General features: G+C 41.1%; 1 protein-coding gene across 1 annotated transcript; it reads left to right on the forward strand.

Moving 5' to 3' along the window:
• Positions 1-1,049: 1,049 nt before the first annotated feature.
• Positions 1,050-22,988, forward strand: GOT1 (glutamic-oxaloacetic transaminase 1). Its single transcript, XM_003787276.3, has 9 exons — positions 1,050-1,360; positions 7,105-7,286; positions 14,589-14,712; positions 15,181-15,293; positions 15,552-15,656; positions 18,116-18,266; positions 18,349-18,514; positions 19,246-19,388; positions 21,510-22,988. The coding sequence occupies exons 1-9, from the start codon at positions 1,243-1,245 to the stop codon at positions 21,647-21,649; spliced, it is 1,242 nt and encodes a 413-aa protein (XP_003787324.1). The 5' UTR covers positions 1,050-1,242; the 3' UTR covers positions 21,650-22,988.
• Positions 22,989-23,160: the final 172 nt, after the last annotated feature.

The raw sequence follows: 23,160 nt of genomic DNA on the forward strand, positions 1-23,160 counted from the left end.
AATGTAGTAATAGGAGTGCAAAATGAAAGCACATGTAGTGAGAATAAGGTAGAATCATTCAGGCTATGGCTGAGAGGACAGAGCTGGTCTGGTCAGTTTAGGTCTTAGTGACCTTCACGTCACATCTCCCATCCTTATTGTTTTGTAAATTCAGCTTTAACCTAAAAGTGTGTATCTTCAGTAGTTTAGGACAATTGATTTAAAAGGTTAACTTTTAAATTGTAATGTTATTTTGAGTCATGGGTAATGCTGATTATTTTTTATTATGGGTCATAGGTTATGCCTATTATTATTAAGATAAAGATTAACGTGATTTTTACCTTGAACTTTTATGTATAAAACTGTGATTTTAGAAATGGAAGATCAGAACAGTCTTAAAGAGGCTACTCTCGCTGTTCTCCAGAATCTCCGCCTTGTGACAAAGTTTGGTGGACCTATCCCTGTCTGTGCATACTGGCTGACAGTGACAGGCAGGGGGGACCCTCTTCATCCAACAACACAACAAATGGGGAGCGAAACTCTCAAAGAGCAGCAAAAAGGAATTCATCGTCACCTGCTATTGAAGGATCCCTACCGCCCAACCTACCTGAGACCAAGGCAGGCAGCACACCCACATCTCCCTGGGGACCCGGCCTACATGGTCAAGGTCGCCCGCACCAGCTTCGGAGCTGCCTGTCCTCGCCAAGGACTGGCATCCAGGGCTTTGGCTGCCAGCCAAGACCGTCATAAACGTGCTCGCTGCTGGGACTGGCAACAAAAACACCTGCTCAGCGAGTACATGAAGACCTGTCCTCGGGAATTCCCTCCGGCCACCTCCCCCTGGTCTCTGGGCCAGCGAAGGTCGAGCAGGCTGCAATGACCGCTCGCCGGGCTCCTCCCCTCAGCCAAAGACCCAGGAAATAACAGCCTCCGCAATAGGAGCACACCCTGCCAATCAAGCCTAGCCTCCGCCCACGCCCAGGCCGATTAAATGGAATTGGTTGCATCGTTACCGCCTCGTCATAAGATTCTCTTCTTGGATTGGCTAATAGTATCTCCTCCATTCTGCCCCTTCTTTGTCAGAAGCTCGCAATTGGGTAGGCGTGTTGCCAAGCTCCGGATGCTGCTCAGCCATTGGAGGCTGCCGGCCCGCCCCCGCCGGCTGGGTGAAGGTGAGAGTCTCCTCGGGTCGCCGTGGCCAGCCGGGACCGAGCTGCTCCAGGCGCGGGGTGAAAGCTCTGGGCAGATACTTGCTCTCTCGCCATGGCGCCTCCATCAGTCTTTGCCGAGGTTCCTCAGAGCGAGCCGGTCCTGGTCTTTAAGCTTACTGCCGACTTCCGGGAGGATCCGGATCCCCGCAAGGTCAACCTGGGAGTGGGAGGTAAGGATGCAGTGATTGGGAGAGTGAGCAGCTTGGGAGTGTAGCGGACCCAACCTGGGGGTGGGAGGTAGGAGAGGCCGAGGCCCAGCGTGGCGCTGCCTGAACAGGGGGATGCCGGAGAGGAGGCAGGGTCCAGAAAGACTTCGCTCAACCTGCCCATTTTAGAGAGGAGGATATGGAGCCGCTGGAAAGGGGAGATATGTCCAAAGTCACACAATGGGTTTGGCAGCCAGGACACAAACGCAGGCTTTCTGATTCCCCAACCTGTGTTCTTCATACTACATCCTTCAAAGAAATGGGGCGGCCAGCGCTTGTAAGGAGAGGGAGGCAAATAAGAAGCCTAATAGGCTCTGGGTCCCGGGTACTGGAAAAGGGGTAAAGGAGAACTGTTAGTCCTAGGGAGCTCTGGTCTGGGCTAGTAACCATTTGATTGACTACCAAGTATCAATCAGGGACCTTATTAAGTCTTGTGGGGAAGACTGAGGCTTGGTTTTGCTCTTGAGGATTTTAAAATCTACACTATGCTTTGAGATGGGTTAATGCTTCCTGGAGGGATCTGGGAAGATGGTTTGGCTCTCACAGATGTGGTAGAAATGGATAGAGATGGTGGAAAGCAGTAGGAAGAAGTATGGATATGAGCATAGAACCTCACTTTCCACACATCCTTGTCTTCATTTCTTGATTGTATTTCCTGGGCTTTGGAGAGCTCAGAGCGTGGGCCTCAGTTTTCCCAGCTGCCAAGAAGGTTTATATTGGAGTGCCTCTGAAATTCCTTTAATTCAGATCTCTGATGACTTTGTTATGTTCCTCTCACCATCATTTGGATATTTGAAGTCCCATAGTCACTTTCTCCATTTGGATTTTGCCATATACAAAGCATAATTTGTCCTATGCTAGGAAACAAACTTAATACTAGGACTAGAAACTTTGAAAGAGCAAATGGAATTATACTGTTGCAGAGGGTGACATGAAGGAAGCTCCCATGGAGAATGTTTGTGTCTATACATAGCATCTGTTAAGTCTTTACCCAGGAGTTTGGGAGTGGGGTAAAAAAAGAAAAACATTAAAAAGTGATTGTTGCCAAAGACGTTAATTTGTGGAAGCTGGGTAACAGGTACATGGACATACATTGTATTATTCTCTTAGCTTTTGCAAAGGGCTGAAATTTTTCATAATAAAGCACTTTAAAAAAGTCAATACTATGTAGTTTCACAGATGGAGGGAAAATGATGTTTTTAGCAGGCAGCAGAGTGAAGGAAGTATTAAAAGATTGCCTCGAATTGAATTGGAATGGACACCATTCAAGCTCTTAATTTAAATCAAATCCAGAATCGAAGTATTTCTTTATAGCCATATATATATACTGAAGAATATTCATATTGATCTAAATATACTAATATTCATATTGATGTAAATATATCTTTGTATAACATAAGATTTTATTGGCTCATTTACCTTTGAACTATCTTACAGAGTTTTTGTGCAGATTAAGTACATTTAAAGTGTTTAGAACTGTGTCTGGCACATAAGTAGGATTTATCTAAGTGTTAGCTATTATGATTATTGTTGTTTTGACATTTGGGTGAATCTCATAAAAGATGTAGAAGGAAAATTTTTGGCTTAAGAACTGCAAAATGAAATAATTTGACACTGGGTCAGAAATAAGCTGCTCATGCAGAGAAAAGGCACCATAATAGCCCAGGCCAGAAGTGCTTGACTCATAATCATAGTCATTAGTGCACATGGCCACCTCCTCTGTGATGGTGCCTTTGTCATGTTTTCCTGGAACTCAGGAACTTCATTCCTTACTATGAGCAAATGATTGATCCATGTAACCTCATTTAATGTTCACAGCTCTGGAAAGTTGTTTATTACTGTTTAGAGGAAGGAAGCCAAAGCCCTGAGAGATAAGCTGTTTGCCCCAGGTCATGTATCCTAGGTGGTAGAGCTGAGACTCCAGGCTAGGTCTCTCAGGCCCCAGATTCTCTATCCACTCCTCTAGTTCAGGTACCTACCTACATCTGGTTTGGGGGTAGCCAGTGCACCATAGTGGGAAGAGCCAGGAGACCTAGGGACAGACCTACTACTGTGTTCCAATGAGGTGACCTTGGAAGGGTTATTTAACATTACTGGGGCTCAGTCTGCTAAATGAGGAGACAAACTGAATAACCTTTCTCTAAATTCTACTCTAAGATTTAGCTCTACTAAAAGTTTACTCCAAGATTCCCCAGCACATTCTGTGAATATAGTGTAGGATAATTTTACTGGCTTCGTCAACTGAGGATTAAATGATAATCATGTGTGAAATGTAATATGTAAATGAAAGTGATATATGGGGGGTCCCCAAAGTAGCCATACATAGGGAAAATGAGAAATTGGAGCTAAATGTACCTTTTTTTTTTTTACACAAAATATTAACAAAATCTTCTGTACATATTGGTCACCTCTTTCTACACACACACAAAGTCTTCTCTCCCACTCATGGTGAACATGGTCCAAGATATCTGCCACCATACATGTTTCCTATGTATGGCAACTTTGGGGTGCCCTGTATATAAATGTTGTTGTTAATCATCATTATGACCTTTTTATGGATGGCCGATGTTTAGACAAGGGCCTCATGAGAGTAGAATCAAAGGTCTCTTTCTAGCTTTTGTAAGTCCTACCCTTACTTTATACACATCCAAAATATACTCATTGTGAAGGAAATGTAATTACAACCGACTTTGGGGAAGAGACTCTTCTTTCCCTTCAAGTTAAGATATAAACCCTAATGGAAATTCTCCAGCTCGTGTTCTAGTGATGCTGGGACATATTTAGAATAAACTGCAACTATAATCTCAGAAAGTTCCTATTTGCAGATAGTTTCCTCAGAGATTTTCTTCTTGCTGTGACAATTTCAATAATTCCTATATAGTTAAACAGGTAAGTATATAACATTCAAACATAGACCTGAAACATAATAAAACAGTTTTTCTATGAACATCTAAACTTTGGTATATCCAAGTAGTCTCCTTTAAACTTTGGAGTCTCCTTTTGTTTTTCTATGAACATCCAAACTTTGGTAAATCCAAGTAGTCTCCTTTAAAGCATAGTTAAAACATGCCTTTTTGTTCAAAGATTTTTTTGGGAAACTTCTTTTGGAATGGCCTTGGAGGCAGGTAGGACCCACACAAGAGATCATTGCTTTCTAATTGTTCTCCATGAATATTATCCCCTTTATTTACCCACCCTCTTCTCTGGAGATGATGCAAGTACTATTTCCAAAACTTAAATTGAGTTTCAAAGGATGAAGTGTTGGCCCTGCTGGGGATATTCAAAATAATGAAATGTTGCCTTCGAAAACAATTCCAAAAGAAATTTTAAGAACACTTTGAGCAGTGGTAACATTGTGATCTTAGATAGTGTTAATCTGTTTCCGGGAGAACTCTTACTTGGAAGTAGTTATTTTGGTATGCCTGTGAGGAAACCAGACCAGATCCCATCTGGTAAAGGAGACTTTGAATTTGTTGAGAAGGAATTAGTTTGGTGGGTCTAGGGGTAGCATGTGAGTGGTACGAGGGTATTATGAGTTAGATTCTCCTACCCTGAGACTGTTGGTTGGTTAGTGGCTGTGTCAGCCTGTAGCTCCATCTTTATTTTTATTACTAGCTTGATAGGTTTCTCAGTTTTGTAGATGACACATTCCTGGAGGGTAGAGTTAGCTGATAGAAGACACAAAAAATTCAAAATGATTATATAAAGTCTTTTGTTGTATATCTTTTGACCTAGTAAATTTATATTTAGAATTTTTTCCTAAGAAAACAGTTGAGTATGCCTAAAGATCTAAGAGTATTCATCACAATGTTTATGATAGTAAATAATTGAAAAGAAAACTATTACATATAGGAAGGGATATTATATAATTACTAAAATGATGTTGCAAATGGCTCATATGTATGAAAAATGCCCAGTTGCATTCATAAGAGAAATGCAAATTAAAACTACCCTGGGATACTATTCGTACCCTGATATTGGCAAAAGTTTATTCAGTGGGTAAGGCTGTGTGGAAGTAGGCACTGTTATATTGGTGGTGGTGGGAATGTGATTCCATTTAATTCCTATGGAGGGCAATTTGGAAATATTTGTCAAAATTACAATACATATAACTACTTAGCTCCCTCCTCCATTTTTCACCCTGCTTGTTAACAGATACAATTGCATTCATGTGAGATGACATATGTACAAGGTTGTTCAGTAAAGTACTGTTTTAAGATTGTAAACAACTTACATATCCATCAACAAGAGACTGACAAAATAAAATGTGGTACATTCATCAGTTAAGCAGCTATAAAAAGGAACAAGGACACTCTTTATGCATGAATATAAAAAGATCTTCAAGTGGAAAAAGCAAGGAATGAAACCATGTATGTATGTGATATGCTACCTTTTGTGTAAAAAGGGCATAGGGAAGAAGCTATATTTGTGTGTGCATAGAGAAATTCTGGAAGGATACATAAGAACATAACTATATGGAGGAAGGGATTTGGAAACTAGACAGAGGATAAAGATGGGACGGGGACATGCAAACATATCACCTATTGGAAGAATAGTTAATGATGATGAAAAAGATTGGTAATATATATTTAAGTGGGAAAAAGCACATTGAAAATTCTGAATACAATATGATTCATATTTTGTAAATAAAATGTTTATAGAAAATAAAGCTTAGAAGGTTGTACACCAAAGTTTTTGTATTCCTTATCTCTGAGCACCAAGATTACATGTTAATTATCACGTTTATTATTTACTTTCTGGCCTTTCCTAATTTTTCTACAATCAGGATGTGTTGTTCAGTAAACAATAAAAACTACCCTAAAAAGTGTTTTTTTTTTTCATGACAGAGATTAATACAAGATATAACTTGATCAGAATTGTTCTAAAATTTTGTTTCAGTTTCAAAGTCCCTTGCCTAATATAGGATTGTTGAAGACCTAAACATTTGAACAGAGAGGCAAATGACTTCTTGTCAGGAATCCTACTCCAAGAGATTATTGGCTTGGGTGCAAGGCCAAAGCAGCTGAACTCTAAAGCTATAATCCTAACATAATCGTAGAGTAGTACAGGAAAAAAATCAGTGATAGGATAACTCCGAGCTTAGAAATTTACTATAGAGCAAGATTAAATATTGTGAGAGATCAATATCAATGAAAGGGTGAGGCAGATGAAGTGGGATAAACATTCAAAATGGTAAACATTGCCTGATGTGAAAATACAGGAAGAGGATAGAGGGGTGTGTTAGATGACCCTGGGGTAATTGTGTAACCCAACCAGTTGTTGGACCCTTCGGTTGCAGGCATGTGCTTACTCTACATTCTAATTCTGCTCTTCTAGGACAAGAGGCAGGGTGGCCTCCTAGCAATATTGATGTGGTGTTTAGTTTGCAGAGTGCTCTCCCATGCACTCTCCCACATGACCAGGCTCTGTGATGTCCCAGTTTTATTTCAGCATTCTACTTTTTGGCAGTCACATAGTTAATGAGCTATACGTTTCATAAGGATGGAATCATGTCTGTCTTGTTTGCCCAGCACCTAGCTCATGTTTGGCCCTAATTAGGTACTCAGTGAGTGAATGAACTTTACTTCAATTCCCTTCACTGTTCTGTTTTAACTGGAAGGTGTCAGAATGCTTCCTGTTCACAGTTATAAACTCTCACTTGGGCACAGACTAAGACTCCTCTGTATCAACTCTTTTCCATTCTCTAGCGTATCGCACAGATGACTCCCAGCCCTGGGTTCTGCCAGTAGTGAGGAAGGTGGAGCAGAAGATTGCTAACGACAGTAGCCTAAACCATGAGTATCTACCCATCTTGGGCCTGGCAGAGTTCCGGACCTATGCTTCTCGCTTAGTCCTTGGGGACAACAGCCCAGCTATCAAGGAGAAGCGGGTGAGTTTTGTAAATTGTGAAAGTAAAAAGAAGTTGAAAAACGCAGGGTTTTTTTTGAACTACCAATGAATAAGGGTTTCAGTAGAGTTAAGTTTAAGAACTTGATAGAGTACATAAGGTAGTCACACACACAGCATGGAGTTGTTTAGTTTTGTCTAGTAGATCATCGGATTCCTGCTGCCAGGTTTAAAGCAGCCTGTGGAGATGCCAAGTAGAGGAGATTTAAAGGAATCATAAGAGAGATCAGGGTTCTAGACCCAACTCTGCCACTATTTTTGACCACAAAAATTCATTTACCCCTCTGGACCCTACATCTACATATCAGGAAAAGACTTAACATAGTTTGGATTTAGGACCCCATAAGGAACACTTGCATAGGGGATCTTTTAAGGGGCCTCTGAGCCCCCTGAAATTATATGTAGAATTTTGTGTATACTTAACTCCTGGGGAGAAGGTTGATTTCTTATATCAGCTTTTCAAAAGGTATCTATGTCCCCCCCAAAAAAGTTCAAGAGTCGCTAGTCTAGATGCTCTTTGAAGTCCTTGCCAGCTCTTAATATTCTTTAATATGTCCAGCCTTGAGCTTAGCATCTCTCATCTAAGTACTTCCTGGTATGTATGCTGTGTATAACTATAGACACATGGAGGAGGAACACGTCTCGGACGGAGGCAGGCTGTACATGACAGGAAGTGGTATGACTCTCAGTGTTGTAGGAATTCATGAGGGCTGGAGATGGGACTTGAGCTGAACCTTGGTGAATGTGTGAACAAGGCCAGGACACTGGTTATCTGGCTCAACAATAGTATCATGTAGGGAGTTTGTAGAAACTTACTAATGACTGGACTCTGTGGACTCCATACCAGGCCAGTTAAATCAGAATCTTGGAGGACGCCACCTTTCCCCTCTCCTTTTTACTCCTCCCCTTTTCTGTCCCTGCCATGGCTCGTTTTTTTTAAAAGCTCCCCAGGTGATTTCAAAGTATAGCCAGGTGTGAGAACCAACCACAAAGTAAGGAAGAGGGACAAAAGGAGGGGAGTATTTGCCTTGAGTGGTCAGAGTCCAGGGACAAAGATAAGGGGTAAGCAGATCTAGGATGTGAAGAGACCTGGTTGATGAGAGCAGGAAACATGTTGGACAAATCAGGCAGACTGATTTTGGCAGCAAGGGCAGGAGAAGCCACCTGAAGGTTTAAGCAGAGAAGTTACTCAATAAAAGTGTTATTTGAAGAAGATAAAACTGATTAGATGGGTAGGAAAGGTGAGAGCTCAGATTTTTGCAATAGTCCAGTTAGGTATTGTGCAATTAAGTACTCCGCAGGCCAGTGTTATAGTAGAGCCTATGGTTCATGCTTTGAAGGAACCACATCTTATAGTCATCTGATTTATTCTCCACATGCTGTTACAGCAGGTTTTTCCTTTTGCATATCATGTTACCCAGATGCCCCGATAAACAGAACCACAGGATAAATAAAGGTTGCACACATGTACTTTCTTATGTGTATCAGGAGGCAGGGCAGCTCTAGTGAAGATTTGGGAACTCTGGTCCATGATTAGGCAAGTAATTAACTTGAGTAGGATTTTGTCTGGATTGTTTTGAGAGACTGTGATTTGCCTTAAGGAGCTGAAGGCATTTGGGTAGAAATGTTGAGATTATAGAGATTATAGGTCACATTGGGAAGTTGCTCTGAAAATCCTCCACCAAGGTAGTGCAGAGTCCTAATGAAGTCTGAAAGTGAAGAACTGAGGCTACTGGGGGCCTACCTTCTGAAATGCTGTAAATAAACTAGCTGAAGTCTGTTGTTGATAAATGAAAACAGATTCTGTGCTTGGGAGCTTCTTCCTCTAAGACTATGCATTTCTGATACAATTATTAACTCTGTTGGGCAAATGCTTGCTTTTTGTTGTTGGGCTCCTGGATCTGTGTTTGCTCACTTAACACCATAAGACTTGGAGCCAGTGCTTGTGTCCTTGACCTAGGAACATAGCCCTCCTTTTTAGTCTAGTTCTTCCTGTTGTGTTTTTGATCATGGAACAATTTTAGATGGCAGTCTTTAGCATGGCAGCAAGCATTGGAAGGTACTGTTTGGACTGGTATGGGATGCTCCCGTAGCATCTACATCACTCTCAGTTACTACTGAGTCCTGAGCCTTTCCTCTTTCCTTGGAAGTCTTTGCCACTCCCAATGGCCTCCTATTTGACTTTCCTCCCTCTAGTCTCTTTCCCATTCTAGTGCATTTTACATACTGCAGCTAGAATGATGTTTCTTAGCAAAAAAAGCTAATCATGTCATCTGTTACTTCTGACCTTGAGCTTGGCATGCAGTGGATTTAGTAGACAGCCTTTATCCTGTTCTTTTAGCTGCTTCCCTTCATGAACCTGGGGGGCCTGCCATTCTAGGAGCCTTGCTGTTTTCTGGACTCACCAGGCCCTGTCATGGTTAAGAGCCTTTGTCTGGCTCTTTCTTCCACTTGGAATGCCTTCCTCACCTCTCCAACTCTCCTGTCCCTACCTCCAAGCCTGCCAAGACCCATTCAGGGGTCACTTTCACACTGAATCCTTAGCTCGCTAGCTAAGGCAGAGCTAGTTGTTGGAGTCCTGTGAATAATCAGTCCTGTAAGTACTTCAGAGATTTCCAGATGTTTGAATTCACTCATTCATTTAGTCATCAGATGCTTACCACCAGAGCTGGGCACTGTTCTAGGTGCTAGAGCATGGTGTTGACCCAAACATACAGAATTCTTTGGCCTTGCTTTCAGTTATGTGGAAAGAAACATACTATAAACATAATAAGAAAATGACATGTATATTAAAGATAATGAATGCTATGAAAATAGAGCAAGGGGAGCCATGGTAGGAGTTCTGCGGGTGGATACAGTTTTAACTAGATGGTCATGGTAGAAATAGAGTAACATTGTAGCTAAAACTTAAAGGAGATGAGGCATGAATGAAAGAATGAGTGAGAAAACAAACACTAATCTTGTCTTCCCTTAGATTTTTCTTGTGCAGATTTAACATTACCAGATTCTTCACCTGCTTTAAGGGACCTAGTTTTTAGACTCCTCACTGCCCTGTATGTACTATTAACTTTTCCACTTTCAGAATGTACGATCCAGACTAATGTCCATTTTTCATCTCCTGCATAGTGGTGTTTCAGCTTCTGAAACTACTGAGCCACTGTAGATAGGAATATTTGTGGGCTCTCACTTCTATCCAGATTGTTGCAAAAGATATATAATCTACATCTTTTTATAGCTGAATAATATTTTATGGTATACATATACCATGATTTGTTAATCCATTCCTGTGTTGAAGGGCACTTGGGTTGTTTCTACATTTGTGTGGTCGTGAATTGTGCAGCTATAAACATTCAAGTGCAAGTGTCTTTATGGTAGAATGCCTTTTTTCCTTTGGGTAATACCTATTAATGAGATTGTAGGATCAAATGGTAGGTCTACTTTCATACTCTGTGAGGAATTTCTGCACAGCACAGGACACAGTTAACAAAGCAAAAAGACAGCCTACAGAATGGGAGAAGACGTTTGCATGCTACCCATTGGACAAAGGGCTGATAACCAGAATCTACAAAGAACTTAGGCAAATCAAAAGAAAAAGAAAATCAAAAAACCTCATTAAAAAGTGGGCAAGAGACATGAACAGAAACTTTTCTTGTGATGATAGACTAGTAGCCAACAAACACATGACAAATGCTCATCATCTCTAATCATCAGGGAAATGTAAATCAAAGTCACACTTAGACATCACCTAACCCCAGAAAGAATGGCTTCCATCATAAGTCCCAGAACAACACATGCTTGTGTGGATGTGCAGAGAAAGGAACACTTAGACACTGTTAGAGGGACTGTAGACAGGTTTACTAATTTCCTAATTCTTTTAATGAATTTGCTATCTGGATTGGGAGAGAATGGATGGAGTTAAACTCAGTTGAACACAGGGCTTAGGTGTAATGACTCACGCCTGTAGTCCTAGCACTTTGGGAGGCCAAGGTGAGAGGCTTGAGCCTGGGAGTTCGAGACCAGCCTGGGCAAAATAGCAAGACCCTATCCTGGCAAAAAATATAAAGAAATAAGATGTGGTGGTGTGTGTGTATAGTTCCAGCTACTCAAGAAGCTGAGGGAGGAGGATCATCTGAGTCTAGGAATTGGAGGTTGCTGTGAGCTGTGATTATGCCACTGTATTCTAGCCTGGGTAACATAGTAAAATCCAGTCTCTTAAAAAAAAATTGTCAGCTGGTGCAGTGGCTCATGCCATAATACTAGTACTCTGGGAGGCTAAGGTAGATGGATCTCCTGAGTGCAGGAGTTTGAGACTAGCCTGAGCAAGAGCAAGGCCCTGTCTCTACTAAAAATAGAAAAAATAGAAAATAGGGCTTGTGGCAGGCGCCTATAGCCCCAATACTTAGAAGGCTGAGGTAAGAGGATCACTTGAGCCCAAAGAGTTTGAAGTTGCTGTGAGCTATGATGCCACAGCATTCTACCCAGGGTAAGAGAGTGAGACTACATCTCCAAAATAAATAAATAAAGAAATAAATAAGTTGTGAAGTGCAGGAAATGAAAAATTATGCCTGGGAATGTTTTCACTGACATCCATATGCATTGTCTTATTTGCATAACTTAAAACCATGGTGAAGGGAAACCTTGCTCATTTGCATAGGAAGTATTGGCATTCCAGAATTGCTTAAGTAATGTATGAAATTGACATTCAATTTAGCTGGATGGCAAATCCATAAAAAATAAATGCACATTTCAGTTTTATCAGCTCAACAGCAATTTACATAAAGAATCCAAGTAGACCACGATCTGGGGGCGAAATCTTTAAAGTAATGGTAGAAGACTAGTGCTTAGGATCACTGTAAAGAACAGCGAAGTTAGTGCACCAGATCTGACATACACTACTGTTTTTGCTTCCCTCTGAAATGTACAGCTGTATTCAGTTCCTCATTCCTTGAATGTCAACTTTGCTTGTATCTTACACTTCAGATAGTATTATTCCACAGACCTATAAACACAGATAGAACACTAGTGATAATTTATCATTGCTCTGCTCCTGGCTTAAATGGGATTTCTGCTCATGATTCATTATTTATCGTGAAGCTGACTTATGTGTTGAATGAATTTTTAGGAAATATCCATTGTTGTCTGTTTTAGTAAGCATTTATGTGATGAATGGCTAAGCTTTTCTTATCTGTTTTGATGACTGGGTTTTCTCTATCTAGCAGCATCACAAATTTTATAATATATCTCTTAATTATGCATTCATGGAATGACTCACTTAAGGGGGTACTTTTTAAAGTACTGTTAGATTAATACTGTTCATTAATGTTTATTTGGGAAATTAGCATCAAAATACATGAAGGAGCTAGGTCTCTCTTTCTCTTCCCTCCTCTTCTCTCTCACTCTTCTCTGTCTCTGTTGCCTAGGCTGGAGTACAGTGGTGTGATCATAGCTCACTGGAGCCTCAAACTCCTGGGCTCAAAACAATCCTCCGGCCTCAGCCTTCCTAGTAGTTAGGACTGCAGGCGTGCACCACTACACCCAGCTAATTTATTACATTTTCTGTAGAGACAAGGTCTCACCATTGCCCAGCCTGGTGTCAAACTACTGATCCTTCTGACTCATCTCACTTTTCTCTACTTTTTTCCTTTTTTTTTTTTGAGGCAGAGTTTCACTATGTTGCCCTTGGTAGAGTGCTGGGGCGTCACAGCTCACAACAACCTCAAACTCTTGGGCTTAAGCAATTCTTTTGCCTCAGCCTCCCAAGTAGCTGGGACTAGAGGTGCAGGTGCCCACCTCAATGCCTGGCTATTTTTTGTTGCAATTGTCATTGTTGTTTAGCTGGCCGGGGTTGGGTTTGAACCTGCCAGTCTTGGTGTAGGTAGCTGGTGCCATAACCTCTGGTGCTGAGCCTCCTTTATCATCTTTTAGCATCTTTTTAGTGTAGTGTTAGGTTATTTAAAAGATTTAGGAAGCCTTTCTTCTCTATCTAGGAAGACTTTTTTTTTTTTTTTTTTAACCTTTTTAACATGGAAATTTTCAAGTCCATATGAAAATAAAGAAAATAGGATAATGGATCAGTCCCCTATCACCTAGCTTCAACAATTATCTGCATATGGTCAATCTTATATATTTCTCTCTTTTCACCCCCCTACTGCCACAGCTGGATTATTTTATAGCAAATCTCAGATGTCTAATAGGTTTTAAAAATTATAAAATTTTACAAATAATACATAAATATATTCTTATCATTTTTAAAAAACAACTTATAAATTAGGCTAAAGTTTCATTTGACCACTATTCCTACATCCTGGACCCCTCTCTAGAGGTTGCTGCTGTTAGAAGGTTGTATGTGCCTGCCTTTTATTTAAATAGGTGTTTGGCACACACCAATGTGCCTTCCTTTCTCTTTAACCCTTAGACAAATTAGGCAACATGTGGTTTATGACATTTCTCTACTGAAAGAGTTATGCTGATACCTAATTAGAGTTTTGAAGGAGCAAAATCACAGTTCTATAGGCAGCACTCTATCAACAGGACATAGTAACTTGATCTAGAATGGGAAGACCTAGGTTTGGGCCCAGCTTTGCCACTCACCTCCTTGTATCCTTTTGCAAACCACTTCTTTAAATCAATTTCCTTGAGTGTGAATTGAGGATTAAATAAGAATATATGCAGAAGCCTTCTGTAAATAATAAAACCCAAGACTTTTGTTATTGACCATACTAGGTCACTTTAAGATAAGAAGTTCCTAAGAGAGGAAAGTAGTATTTGCATATTACCTTCATTTTGTTAGAACATGTTTCTAAGGATTCATTAGCCCTAGTTCTAGAGATGAGAAGGAGGGGCACAGGCTGATGCCAGTGGCAAGCTAGAAACTATTTTACAGGCTTCTGCTGGAGGGAAATTCTGATTTTGAGATGGGTGCAAAGAGATGGGTTTTCCTTCCAAGGCACATATACACACTAATGTGGCCTTTTTCTCTGTGTTCAGAAAAGGAAGCTTCCCCAGACTCAGACCTCTCAGGTTAAGAGCTGGCCCTCCTGTTCAGTAGCTACTAACTTTGAGCATGGTGCTTCCCTTCGCTCAGCCACATTTTTTTTTTTTTAATTTGTAAACATAGGCAAAACATGGAACCTGCTTCATGTAGCTGTTGTGGAGTTTTGGTGAGATAATGCTACTAAAAGACTTAGCACAGAGCAGGCAAACATTAAGTGCTCACTATTACCTAATCTTTCAAATATTATGACTTCACCATTATCAGGCTGAGACTGTGCTTCTTCTCTTTCAGGTAGGAGGTGTACAGTCTTTGGGGGGAACGGGTGCACTACGAATTGGAGCTGAGTTCTTAGCACGATGGTACAATGGAACAAACAACAAGAACACACCCGTCTACGTATCCTCACCAACCTGGGGTGAGTCTTTCAGCTGTAGTGAGAGGAGAAACAGAAGTTAGAATTGTTCTCATGACTTTCACTGGTTATACAGAAAGTGTAATTCATCCCCAGAGCAACTGTCCTCTGGGAATGGCTTGAGCGGTAGATTATAATAGTACATGAGAAACCTGGTGTTCAAATGCAAATTAGGATACTCTTTCACAAGATTTTAGGTAGACTTTCATTTTAGTCTTTGTTGAAACTCCCCACAGGAGGCATAAAATGTAGGTACAGGAAGTGCCATTGTAGTGGGATATAAGTTTGGCATTAATAGTGACTGGTTGAACTTGTTCTGGCTTAAATTCATTCTTCTATATGTTAACCCCTAGGTTCAGTGACACCAGCGGACATCGAGCCTGTGAGGGCCCTGGAAGCTGACTTGGATTCTTTCCAAGTATACCTCCTAGTGTTTGTAAAAGCATTTGACATTTTACCCTTTGCTTGCAGAAAATCATAATGGTGTATTTTCCGCCGCTGGTTTTAAAGATATTCGGACCTATCACTACTGGGATGCAGAGAAGAGAGGACTTGACCTCCAGGGTTTCCTGAATGATCTGGAGGTGGGTGATTTAAAAGAAAAAGTAAAGAGAATCCCCTGGTGTCAGGAACAGCAAGGAAAGTCTTTGGATAAGTTGATAAGTGAAAGTCTGAGATGTCTTCCCCAAACCAGATAGTGGTTTTTGAAATAGCAAGTAAGAGAGAGCACAAAAGAGAGACACGAAAGAGTGAGAAGAACATGGTTGCCCGGGGCCCTCTCGCTGACTGTGTCCCTCACACTGCTGCTAGTCTCAGAGCTGACGTAGCTTCCTTCTCCTCAGAATGCTCCTGAGTTCTCCATCTTTGTCCTCCATGCCTGTGCACACAACCCAACCGGGACTGACCCCACCCCAGAGCAGTGGAAACAGATTGCTTCTTGCATGAAGGTAACTACTATGTCAAAGCATCGCTTAAAAAAGATATATTCAAAAGCAATACCTGTTTACTGAAGAATTTGGAGTATGGAGAAAAATCCAAGGAAAAAATATTAAGTATAAATCCTGTTACCCAAAGAAAGACATCATTAATATTTTGGAAGATAGAGTATCAGGCTTTGTGTGTGTCTGTGTGTGTGCATGCGGTTTTATATATACATGTATACATTTTACAACGATGAGATCAGTTTGTCTGTACTGTTTTGTAACACTTTGTTTTTCATTTGATGCTTTATATACAGGTCAGTAAATGTTTTGCAGCAGCATTTTCTATAGCTATGTTATATCTCTTTCTTGGATATTTCATATTAGGATTGGGTAAATCAGGTGATGGAAATTTAGGTTTATTCCAGATTTCTTGATCTTATGAACAGTTACATAATAAAACTTCTTTTTATTATTTCTTTGGTATAACTTTCTAGATTGGAATTTCTAGTTCAAAGTGTGTATATTCTTCACTGACGTGTTTGTGGAATACTTGGTGAGGAAGTGTTGTGTACTGGGTGTCATTGGGATACAGTAGTGAACACAGCAGATGCCCCTCCCCTCAGTCTGTTTGGGGAGACAGACAAGTGCTAAGCAGTTGTGATACTGTGGAATAGTTATGCTGATGGGGCTTATAATGGGGTATGTAGCCCAGACTTTTGGCAGTATATATGGGGACGGATGGCAGGAGCCTTCCTGGAAGAAGGGATATTCATGTTGAGATTTGTAGGATGGGGAGGAGTTAAAAAGACATCAGCAGGCAGGGCCGGGCAGAGAACTTTCCTTCCCTACAGAGGGAAGAAGAGCATGGCGAAAAGCTCTAGGCAGAGATCATACTCATGTAAGGAAGACAAAGTAATTCTTACCGTGGCCTAGAGTTCAAGGGAGTTGGGGAGTGTGAGTGACAACGCTAGAAAGTAAATAGAGCCAGGTCCTGTGCTGAGGAGTTGGACTTTGTTCTGAGGGCAATAGGAAGCCCCTGAAATCTTTGATGTCAGGGAGTGACGTGTATTGTGTTAGGATCATCCTGATTGCATAGTAGGGACTGGATTGGAGGAAGGCCAGATTAGGCAGATTGGGGGAGCAGTTAGGAGGCTGCTTCCATAATCCAGACAGGCATTGATGGTGCCTTGAATAGAGTAGGTGGCAGAGGAGAAAGTGAGATGCAGAAGCATTCTGGAGCTTTCGGGAAATAGGTCTGATAGGACTGGAGTGTGAAAGGACATGGAGAATAAGCTGCAGAGGTAGGAATCATGATATACCACTCACCACAGTTTCACCCAGGCCACATACATCCAAAGCTTGGACAGTTCCAGGGAGGGATGTGGTATCCACTCAGAGAGCTCAATAGCAGGAACAGGTTCACTGTGGGCAACTCTTCAAAGAGATAAGAGTGGTAAGATTAGAGACTACTCTGTCCACTTTGTTTGAATACCCAGTAGAATATTCCTGAAGTTGTGGGGTGACCCTGGGGATACTAAGCCTACATGTGACCAAGCTTATTACACAAAGAATTCATGGAGAAGGATCCACCAACCTAGTACCTAACTGCCATGCCTCAAAAACAAGCCCCTTTTAGCAAAGCTGCATGGTGACAAGAATGGTGTGTTTTTTTTCTTTATTTTTTTGGAGACAGGGTCTTGCTCTACTGCCTGGCCTAGAGAATGCAGTGGTGTGATCACAGGACACTGCACCCTTAAAATCCTGGGCTCCAGTGATCTTCCTGCCTCAGCCTCCTGAGTAGCTGGTACTACAGGCATAAGTTGTCACGTCTAACTAATTTTTCTATTTTTAGTAGAGATGGAGTCTTCCACTTGCTCAGGCTGTCTCAAACTCCTGAGCCAAGCAAACCACCTATCTTGGTCTCCCAAAGTGTTAGAATTACAGACATGAGCCACCATGCCTGGCCTACAATGTAGTACTCTTAAAAAGCAAAGTTTACAGGGCAGCGCCCACACCTCAGTGGGTAGGGCGCCAGCCACATACACCCAGGCTGGTGAGTTCGAACTCAGCCTGGGCCTGCTAACCAACAATGACAATTGCAACAACAACAAAAAAATAGCCAGGCATTGTAGCGGGCGCCTGTAGTCCTAGCTACTTGGGAGGCTGAGGCAAGAGAATCGCTTAAGCCCAAAAGTCTGAGGTTGCTGTGAGCTGTGATGAGACAGCACTCTACCAAGGGTGACATAATGAGACTCTGTATCAAAAAAAAGCAAAGTTTACAGAAATCACTACATTTATGGTTGCTGTTTAGCTGAACAGAGAAAGAGAAAGAGACATAAAGTGGTGATTGGGTGCATATAGACAAGAAATAGAAAAGGACAGTGTTAGAAGTTCCTCCTGGGCACCAGCTGGGGAAGGAGGGTCAGTAAGTGAAGTTGGTTCCAGAAGGATTTCCTTCCCTGACTCACTCTCCTTCCTTGCAGCGGCGGTTTCTGTTCCCTTTCTTCGACTCAGCCTATCAGGGCTTCGCGTCTGGAAACCTAGAGAAAGATGCCTGGGCGGTTCGCTATTTTGTGTCTGAAGGCTTTGAGCTCTTCTGTGCCCAGTCCTTCTCTAAGAACTTCGGGCTCTACAGTGAGTGCCCTTCCAAGTTACAATCCCCTCCTCATATCACCCCCTCTAGGCAGCCACTCCTGATTCTCATCTCTCTCTTTAGATGAACGAGTGGGGAATCTGACTGTGGTTGGAAAAGAAGCTGACGGCATCCTGAGGGTCCTTTCCCAGATGGAGAAGATTGTGCGAGTTACTTGGTCCAATCCCCCAGCCCAGGGAGCACGAATCGTGGCTCTGACCCTAAGTAACCCTGAGCTCTTTGAGGAATGGTAAGGGGCATACAGCCTGTTGGGTGAGGAGTGGGAAGCAGAGTAGTCATTGTCCAATTACATTTAACTGCGTCTCTTCCTCTGACTTGGGTAGAGGCAGGATAAAATTACTTTAACCCCTTCAAATATCAAATATTTATGTGAAACAGTACCAGTACCTACCTCACATGTGTGTAACACAGCACCTGGACCAGAGGAAGAGGCACTTGGAGTGGTGGCTTCCCCACTTCCCTGCCTCCCAGGCTTCCTCCCCATACAGTTGGAAAACTCAGGAAGGAATTCTTGATGGAACAGAATATCCACATTCAAGGCAGTATGGCAATTTGAGGGGTTTTCATTTGTGTCTCTAATTATATACATTTTATCTTATTTTGGTACTGAGTTATTTTTATCTAGTAGCTAAATCTGCAATCTCTATTTAATTACAGATAAAATATATTATCCTATCTATATCAGTACCTCAATGAAGCCTGAGTTGAAACATTGGTGTTTTATAGCAGTATACCCAAGATGGCCCTAGACTCCATCAGTAAATACAGTCCTTTCCTTCCACTACTAAATCTGACTCTCTGGTCTGTTCATCCACCTATCCAGGCATCCACATACCTTAAAGAGCAGGTTGTGACTCCATTTTCAGCATGTAGTTTTAAGTTACAGTTTTTAAACCTACATGTTCTCATGTACCATCTCTCCTGTCTGGACTGATACCTATGTTACTATTCATGCTTTAGGACAGGAAATGTAAAGACAATGGCTGACCGGATTCTGACCATGAGATCCAAACTCAGGGAACAATTAGAAGCCCTGAAGACCCCTGGAACCTGGAATCACATCACTGAGCAAATTGGCATGTTTAGTTTCACTGGATTGAACCGTAAGTGGCCCCCCCGCCTCCTTCAGCACATTTCTCCTCCTCTCAGTTGCAGTCGCTGGTCTTGTGCTCACCTCTTAGTCATTGCTTACTGGGCAGCCATTGCTTTGAATCAAGTTGGGTTATCTTAGATGTCTCATCATCTAAACCTCTTGGGTCTCAAGAAAGCATTGTTATGGTCTGCCCTGCTGACCCATAGCCAAAATATTTTCATTTTCATAGGCTGGAAAGTAGCTCAGAGCTAGCTGGGAAATAACAGGCTTTATATTTTGGTTTACTAAAAGTGTTCAGGTGTCTTTTGTCTTTACCTTAACCCTAAGAATAAATATATTATTCAGGGATCTAATTTCTTAACAGGTCTTTCCTATCTCCAGGTATTGCCCTCACAAAGAAATTAGAGTTCTCTTTCTATTTCATAAATGAAACCTGAGATTGGTGGTTGAAATTAAAAGCTGAACAGTTGGTGGGGAGCCATCAGTAGTGCATATCTGCTGTCAGTAGGCTCTTGTGATGATAGAGGATTCATTTATTTAATAGATAATTCCAGAGCACTACTGGCCAAGCCACTGATTGGGTGGTACAGATGTGGCCACTCTGTGCATCTGAGTGGCTCTCGGGAGGATGTTCAGCTGGCTTGGGTTGTAGGTAGACCGTCAGAGGCCCCTAGAGGTATTATAGTTGGGGCCACTAGAGTGCCAGCATGAAATGGACTGAGAAAAAAAGGAAATAGAAAGTTAGAGGTGAGAGAGATTGTATTATAGACCCCTCAAAATACTCTGGGGTAAAGTGAGGCTACCCGAGAAAGTGAAGAAATAGCTTAGTTGGTGGTAGGTGTCTTCACGTAGGTAGGACAGAGAATTAGTTGACTAGAACACGTAAAGTCATCCTTATACAATGTATTTTACATTATTCAGTGTTTAATGTAAAAATATTAAGTGTAATGGAAATAGTCTTAGTGGTAATATTCTTAAAGCTCACAAGTTGGGGATATTTCTCCAATAAAATATCCATATCCTTCTAACTATCCAGACTAGGATATTTGTTTTATTTTGTATTGAAAAATGATGAGAATAGAACTGTGCTTATAATACTAAAGTTATATTTTTAGCATTTGACATCATTTTTAAAAACAGTGTTTTTTTTTTCTTCCAACATTTCATAAAATAGCATTTTATTTTGAAAATTTTAAACATCCAGGGAAGTTTGAGGAATTACGCTTATTTCCCCATATGCCCACCATCTAGTTTCTATGGTTTTCATGTTAAAAGCTCACTACATTTTATCTGTCAGAACAGGAGCTTTTTTAACCTGGAGTCTTTGGATGTACTTTAGATCTATGAAGCCTCTGAAATTATATCTTAAAAATTGCATATGTGTATATTGGCCTTTTTCAAGGAAAGAGTTCATAACTTTTACTAATTTCTCAAATCATGATATATCCCTTCTCCCCCGAAATAGAAAAGTCTCATTTTTATTAAAAACAAACAAGCAAACAAACCCAGGGTAGGAGCCCTATAATCACAATAGGATGCATTTCTGCAAACATGGGAAAATCTTCTTGTATCTGAGAGAGTGAGATCTGATAAATGGACCAAGGTCTGATGGTGCCAGGTCAGAGAGATCTGTGTGGTTTTGCTTGGTTCATTCACACAGCATTTATCAAGTGCGCTTATCAAGTATGTGAGCTTTGTCTGATACAGAAATGTCAAAGGAGGGTTGCCTCTAGATGCTCAGGGACAAGCATACACTGGTCAGAAAAGGGTTAAAGGAAGCCCTTCATAACCAATTTTCATATCGATGGAATGTTCTTAAGTCTGATGGTGGTTTTGGTTCATGGGAGTGTCTGGTCAATGTAATGTACAGGCTTGATTAGGAAGTAATCCCAGATTAAAATTCCCACCAGCCATATTGGATTTTCTGGGGATTAGAAAGTTAACTAATAAGAGTACTTTCTAGAATCTAGTGAGCCTATTTTCCTGTTTGTCAACTGAACAAAATAGCTACTTTTTTTTGCTTCTCTATGTTAAGGGGAAGGAAGGAAAATTTTAATTGTCCTATAATTGCTGAGCCTCTACTGATTTACAGTTCCTTGCTGATCTGATTATCATCTTTTGATTTCAACAGCCAAGCAGGTTGCATACATGGTCAATGAAAAGCACATCTATCTGTTGCCAAGCGGTCGGATCAACATGTGTGGCTTAACCACCAAAAATTTGGATTATGTGGCCACCTCCATCCATGAAGCAGTCACCAAAATCCAGTGAAGAAACACCATCCCGTCCAGCACCACCAAAGCAATTCTGTCATGTGTGTTTCCTGCCTGCACAAACCTAGATGTACATATCATGGATTAGAGATGACTGAAGGACTGGAAGTTTGGTCTGGTGAGGTGGCTTCTGTTTAAATTGGTCCCACGTAAACAGAACATCCCTTGAAATGAATTTGTGGCCTGAGATTAGCGCCTTTTGGAGGCCAGAGCAAATTAAGATTTTTATTTAAGAATAAAAAGTACTTGGATCATGAGATGTAGGTATCTTGCCCCCCTTGCTAGAGGCAGGAGTGTGTGCATGTGTGCTACACGTGGCTCGACTCTGTACAAAGTCCTGTCCCAAAGATCAAGTTGTCTGAAGGAGCCAAAGTATGATTGTGGGAGTTGGTTATGGGCATTAAAACTCATCATCTCGACCCAGAGTTGTCTTTATCTCCCTGCTCTTTCTGCATGGTTGTGTCTCTAGTTCTAAACTTTAGTTCTTTAGGGTGACTGTGATAAATATATTTAATCATGACACATACATATTTAATTGAAAAAAAATGTTTCACCAAACAGTGTACTCTTGTTATGTGTAGTGCATTTGGTATTTTCTAGTCTGTTCTATTGTGTTCTCCTTCACTAAGAAAATAAAATAAAAATGCTAATCAAGACCTATGGAATTGATTTTGTGATCCACTAATGAGTTGTGATCCACAGTTTAAAATGAATGCTTTAGAGGAATTAACTAGTGTCTATAGGAAAAAGTAAAATGTATTCTCACTATATAGCTCCCTTTAGTGAACTCACCATATATGACTGTTGGTTTTATGGGCTCGTCATTCAGAGCCCACCCATCATCTTATATTACTTTAGAAAATGGACTTCATAGGAGGAGTATCATCACTCAGGGTGATTCTGGAACTCCAGCCTCTCTCTTCCCATTATAGTCAGAGTTCTCTTAGTCTATTGAAACAATTAGGGCCACTTAAATATAGATCACGATTTCCAGATGGTACAAGGGCAAATGGCAGTTTTGTATAATAGAATTTGATGGGGTCTAATCTTATTAAAACAAGAGAGTTACAACTTGGAGTTTAGAAATATTTAGTTAATTCTTGTTATTTTAACAAGGTCTACTCCTTTCTAGGATGCCTTTGTGTAAAATCCTAGTCTTGAGATGATTGGGGTCTTAGAATTCAAGTCTATCCCCCACCCTCCCCAGTGAAAACAGTCTCATCTTGCCCCTGATGCATCATCTTCAACTGGGGGTTGTTGTTGGTGGATTCTTTGAGTACTTGATGAGGCCTCCATCCCATTCTGTTGTCTTAATAATAAAGATGTTTTACTTTTGACCAGAATTTGATCTCCTTTGTCACATTCCCCTGCCCCTCCCTCCTTCCACAGATAGTAAGTCTACTGGCCCTTCTGATAACCTTTCACGTATTTTAAGGTAGTTGTTCTTTGTGAACCCTCATCCCCCCATTCTTCACAGGATATAACTTCCAAATCTTGATTGGGCTGGAG

The sequence above is a fragment of the Otolemur garnettii genome, unplaced genomic scaffold (genome assembly GCF_000181295.1).
Source record: "Otolemur garnettii isolate 467f Iridium unplaced genomic scaffold, OtoGar3 scaffold00021, whole genome shotgun sequence".
Taxonomy (NCBI): domain Eukaryota; kingdom Metazoa; phylum Chordata; class Mammalia; order Primates; family Galagidae; genus Otolemur; species Otolemur garnettii.

Excerpts from the sequence above, each read along its gene's own strand:
- GOT1 (XM_003787276.3), top strand. The coding sequence starts at position 1,243 with ATGGCGCCTCCATCAGTCTTTGCCGAGGTTCCTCAGAGCGAGCCGGTC. Across the intron at positions 14,713-15,180 it reads CGTATCCTCACCAACCTGGG|AAAATCATAATGGTGTATTT; the intron begins GTGAGTCTTTCA and ends CTTTGCTTGCAG. Across the intron at positions 15,657-18,115 it reads AGATTGCTTCTTGCATGAAG|CGGCGGTTTCTGTTCCCTTT; the intron begins GTAACTACTATG and ends CCTTCCTTGCAG.